The 5,557-nt window shown below is 67.3% G+C and overlaps 1 protein-coding gene across 1 annotated transcript in view; it reads right to left on the bottom strand.

Moving 5' to 3' along the window:
* The window catches only part of ONECUT3 (one cut homeobox 3), a 22,911-nt gene extending 18,623 nt beyond the window's left edge, over nt 1-4,288 (bottom strand). The window contains exon 1 of the mRNA XM_074163981.1: nt 3,259-4,288. Within this exon, the coding sequence (XP_074020082.1) occupies nt 3,259-4,288 (1,030 nt within the window). The remainder of the gene's footprint in view (nt 1-3,258) is intronic.
* Between the last annotated feature and the right edge of the window lie 1,269 nt (nt 4,289-5,557).

The raw sequence follows: 5,557 nt of genomic DNA, 5'->3' as shown, positions 1-5,557 counted from the left end.
GAGGAGGGATCACTCCAGCGCTCGTTGGAGTCAGGGGAGAAAGAGGGTGGGAAGCCATCGTGTCGCGAAAGGGACACAACGATGTTGTCGCCCTCCCGAGAAATAATCACGGGGCAATTTCCTAGTCCTGAGTGTCGGAATCAGTCCGGGGCGAGGAGGGGTTTTCCATCAGCGGGGGCTTCGGCAGGGTGGGAGCGCACCCACAGACACGCGTGATGGGAGGGCACCCAGGGACACGCATGCTGGGGGGGGCACCCACCGCCCTCCGCGGACACGCGGGGATGGAAGCGCTTCCCACACGATCCCACGAGAACGAAGCCGATGCCTTTTTCGCCCCCAGGACAACGAGGGACGGGGATGGCGGGTGGGGGGGTCACGGGTGGGGGCTCGGAGCCCCTCTCCGCCATGCAGGGACCCCCAAAGGTATCAGGGTGGGAGTGCCCCTCCACCCACGGGCCCTTGCAGGCCTCGCGGGGGGTGATCACGAAGTTTGTAGAGCTGCATCTGGAGGGGGGGACACGGGATGCGGCCGTGACAGCGGGTCGCAGAGATGGATGGCCCGAGGGGATGGGCCGGGCACCGCCAGCTGCTGCCCAGATGTTTCCCCGTGGGACCCCCTTATTTTGCGGAGCCCCACGGGGGGAGCGGAGCCGGAGGGAGCTGCAGCCCCCCCGGCTGCGGCTCTGGACGGGTCCCGGCTGAATAATTAATGGTTCATCTGCGGACGGGGCGGCGAGAGGGGGAACTGGAGTGGAAAGAGGAGAAAAGCGGCAATTGCCATTTATAGGGGCCCGGCGTGTTTATTGATCTGCGATTTACTGGCTCGGACTAATCCATCAGACGGGCTCCTGCAGCCGGGCGGGACCGGGACCGGCACCGGGACCAAGACCAGGACGATCCCCAGCCCTGGCCCCGGCCGTGCCCCCTGTTTAACACTCCTTTATTTTGCTTGCGCTGGGAGGGGAAAAAAGCCGATCGCTGCCCATGCGGGGAAGGGGTCCCTTCCCTGCTTGCCGGGGGGGGGTGTCGCAGCCCTCCAGCCCCCTCCAGCCCCCCAGCTCGGAGCATCCTGAAAGAACGAGCAGACTCGACGGGTGGGTCGGGTTGGGGGGGTGATTCACCTGCACCCATCGGAGAGGCCGGGTACGGGGTGTGTGTGTGTGTCCCCCTCCCTCCCCCCCGGCGCGACCCTCTCTCGTAGAACCCCGTTTGTCGGAACAACCGGGACCGGGGCTGAGCCCGAGGGGCTTCAACCTGCCCCCACGGCCGGGCCCGGGTGGACGAAACGGCGGAGCGGAGCGGGGAGCAAAACGAAAGTGGGTCCCGGAGGGGCGGCAGCGGGGCCGGGGACCGGGAACAAAGCGGCCGGGCCCTGGGAGGCAGCGGGGACACCCACACCGTGGCCGGGGGCTCAGCCGAACCCCCGCCACCGGCAGCGTGGGGCGGCCGCGGCCCGGTGCCGCTCGGGGAGCCGGGGCTGAAGGCGGGCGCAGTCATGGCGGAGCGGTTGGTTCCTTGTTTTGGTGGGTTTGGTTTTTTTGGTTTGTTTTTTTTTTTTTTGTCTTTTTTTTTTTTTTCCCTGTCTCGGCAGCAAGCAAAGAATTAAACCCTGTTGGCAGAAAATTTGGGGGTTTCATTTCCATAAGGAATGCCCCCAAGGCTCCTCTGGGGCCGAGGGAAACTCGGCGCTGGGGAATAAAAACCATTTGGGGGAGAATAAACCTCCCCCGAAGCCGCGGGAGGAGCGGAGCGGTGGCAGCGGGGACAGAGGCCGGGTCGGGCCGCGGGCAGGGACCCCCCCACACACCCCAAACTCCCCCAGCCCGGGCAGCCTTTTTATCATCACCGACGTGGTTATTATTTCAAATTTTGGGCGGTCGGAAACCAGCCACCCGCTGCTCAATTAGCCCGAACAACGGGGGCATTAAACGGCCGATCGCGGCAGTGTTTAAATCTTTATTTACCAGAACCTTGTAAAGCCAGGAACAATTTGCATTCTATTAACTGCTTTTCAATAGGGCATCGACTGGAACTAAAAGATGCCACTACCCTGCCCTAATTAAAGAGCAACTGAATTACACTAAATACATATGAACGCCGCTCTCCTCCATAAATAACGGCGGGCTCCTCGCCTTGCCGAGCGCCGGGGAGGAGGGGGGGGGAGCGGACTGTGCCCGGCCCCACGGGGAGCTCGGATTTATTAATATTTTTTTTTTAAATAAATTATTACACGCGTGTTTTTCCACCCCGCGGAGCCCCGGCGCGGAGAAGCCGGGGGAAGGAAGAGCCGGAGCGGCTCCGGGAGCCGGGTCGGGCCGGGCACGTCCCAGCCCGGCGCTGACCCCTCGATCCTTTCCCCCGCGGAGGCTCCGCGCAGCGCGCAGGAGCGCGGAGCCGAGACCCCCGCCCGCCCTCCCCGCCACAACAGCTCAGAAAAACCGTGTTTTTCCGGCAAACCTTCGGCCTGAGGCCGAGCAAGACCCGCCGCGCTCCGCACCCGCGGTGCTGCGGGGCAGCAGCCGGCCCCCACCCAGGCCGGGAACCGGGGACACGGGTGCGGGAGGTCCCTCCTTCTCCCGGTGCCCCGGAGGGAGCGGAGCGCAGCCCCGGCGCTGTCCGCCTTTCCCCGACCCCACAGCCCGGTTCCCGGCGGGGAGCGCCGGGGGCGAACCGGAGCTTCCCCCGAGCGCGGCTCCGAGTGGCGGTGCTAAACGGACGGCGAAGGAGCTCCGCCACCGGCCCCGGCTCAACCCGCACTCACGGGCGGCCGGGATCGTGGGCCGGGGGCTGCCGGCGGCTCTCCGGGGTCCGCCCGGTAGGAGAGGGGGTCGGTTCGGTGCGGAAATCACCGCCGGGGCTAGAGGCGGCCGAACCGGCGGCGGGGAGCGGCGGGGAGAGGCGGGCAGCTCCCGGTTCCTGCCATCCCTCCTTTCCTGCTGGCAGGAGCAGGCCCGGGGAGGGGGAATTCGCCTTAAATATAATTCACCTTAAATATAATTCACTTAAATAAAATTCACCTTAAATATAATTCGCCTTAAATATAATTATTCATTCGCCTCAAATATGATTTGCTTCATTCCCTTTCTTTTAAAGGCTTCAAATCGGCTCGGTGACACCCGGCCCACGATGGATCCCCGCGAGCGAGGGGTCCCCACGCGTGGTCGCATCCCCCCCCCCCCCTCCTCCCCCTCCCGACCCCCCCCTCTCCCGCCCGGAGGTGCGGGGTCGTGGCAGCAGACCTTGCCGTCCCCTACCTACCTGCCAGCCTGAGCGCCGACATCCTCTGAAATTCCGGCTCCTGCAACCATTTCCACATCCTCCGGAAAGTCTCCCGGCCCGACTTGAGCTTACTCCAGGGCTTGGGGTTCCGCAGCAGGTCCGAGAGGGTCCCCTGGGAGCGGCACAAGATCCTCTGGGCGAAGATCGCCTGCGGGATGCTGTAACGCTTCAGCTCGGCCGTGATCCGCTGAGCCACCTCCTTGGTGTTGATCTCCTCCACCTGCCCGGAGCCACCGGGCTGGGAACCGGTGGCCGAGGCCTGGCGTTCCCTCTCGCCCAGGAGGGAGCCACCGGGCTGGGCGTGCGGGTGGCCGTGCGGGTGCATCCCGTTGAGCGGTGGCATCATGGCCGAGCTGGGGGCCGCCAGCCCCCGCGCCAAGTGCTCCTCGCCCCGGGACAGCATCGCGGCGTGCGAATCGAAGCCGTTGGGCGAGAGCATCTTCTCGTTGGGCAAGTGGCCCCCCGGGCCGTAGGGGGCCAGCGGCTGCTGGGCGTTGTGCAGGCTGCCCAGCCCGTTGGGCAGCGGCGAGAGGGGCTGCCCCATGGCCGGCATGTCCTTGGGGTAGTGGCTGTAGAGGTTGCCCATGGAGGCCAGGCTCCGCTCGTCGCGCATGAGGGTGAAGCTGCCGCTCACGTTGCCGGCCAGGCGCTGGTGCGGGTGGTGGTGGTGGTGGTGGTGGTGCGGGTGGTGGAACTTCTCCGAGACGGTGGAGATGGGCGGCAGGTGCTGCAGGGGGGTCAGCGTGGTGTAGGTGCTGCTCAGGCTCATGCCGGAGGGGGACTCGCAGGACATGCTCATGGCGGGGTGCAGCGGGGCGGCCAGGCTGTGCTCGGCGCGGTAGTCGCCCCCCTCCAGGATGGAGGCCATACCCGAGACCATGGCGGGCCGGCCGTGCGGTACCAGGTTGCGGTGCGAGCCTTGTCGCCCGTGGGCCGGGCTCAGCAGCTCGGCGGGCTGCGAGTGCGGGACGCCGTGCAGGCTGCCCAGGTTCTCCATCGCCAGCTCCATGGTGGCCGCCGGGCTCTGCCGCTGCCTCGCCCGCTCGCTCGCTGCCTTCCTCCCCCACCCCCCCCCCCGCCGCCGCCTCCTCCTCCTCCTCCTCCTCCACCGCCGCCGCCCCCCCCCCCTCTTTCCCTCCCTCCCTCCCTCCCCGCGCCGGCTGCCCGGATTAATTCAGACTCCGCGCTCGGGGGATCGATCTCCCGCACCCCGCGGTCAGGCCAGCATGATGCGCCGCGCCCGCCCGCCCCAGCCCGCCTGGGTGCGCTGCGGCGGGGAGCGGGGCTCGGTGCGGTGCGGAGCGGAGCGGTGCGGGGCGCGGTGCGGTGCGGTGCGTGCGCTCGGGGCGGCTGCGGCGCGCCTCGGCCGCCGGCTCCCGGCAGCCTCGCTCTGGGCCGCGGCGTGACGTCAGCGCCGCTCCGCCCCCCCCCCCCCCCTCCTATCCCCCCCCCCCCGCCGAACCGAGCCGCACCGCCCCCCCCCCCCCCTCCCGGTGCGTGTGTGTGTGACAGGAGGGGGGAGAGCGGAGCGCAACCAGCACCCCCAGTCCCCGCCGGAGTGACACCCCCCCACCACGCCGAGGTGACCCCCCCGCACCGGGGTGGCCCCCCCGCCCCCCACCGCACCGGCGTGACCCTCCCCGTACCGGGTGTCTTCTCCCCCCCCCCCGCACCGGAGTGACCTCCCCCGCACCGAGGTGACCCCCTGCACCCAGCGCCCATCTGGCAGCGCTGCACGACGGTGCCCACCTGCGTCCCCCGCACATCTGGCTGACCCCAGCCCCCACCCGGGCACACATCTGGCTGCTCCCACCCCTGGACGCGCCTGTCCCCAGCGCCCCCCAACACCCCCCCCCCGCTGCCTCCCTTAGACCCTCCCCTCTGTTCCCCCCAAAGCCGTCTGTCCCCACAACCCCGTGTTTCCCCACGCGTGTCCCCAGCATCACCCCCCCCTGACCCCCGGCGGGCACTGCCCGGGCAGCGGGGGCTATCGGGAGGCGGGGGGTGGTTGCCTTGGCACGGGGGGGGGGGATGACAGGGACATGCATGGGGCGGCACACGGCGCTGTGCTGCAAGGCCCTGGGCAGCGGTGGTGGAGAAGGGGAAATGGGTAAAAAGAAAGGAAAAATGGAAAAGGGAAAGGGAAAGGGAAAGAGAGAGGGAAAATGGAAAATGGAAAGGGAAAATGAAAAGGGATTGGCAAAATGGAAAGGGAAAGGCAAAATGGAAAGGGAAAGGTAAAATGGGAGGGGAATGGCAAAATGGAAAGGTAAAATAG

The sequence above is a fragment of the Numenius arquata genome, chromosome 25, assembly GCF_964106895.1.
Source record: "Numenius arquata chromosome 25, bNumArq3.hap1.1, whole genome shotgun sequence".
NCBI classification, from domain to species: Eukaryota; Metazoa; Chordata; class Aves; order Charadriiformes; family Scolopacidae; genus Numenius; species Numenius arquata.
The sequence above is the reverse complement of the archived record's forward strand: the minus strand, read 5'-3'. Positions and strand labels throughout refer to the sequence as shown.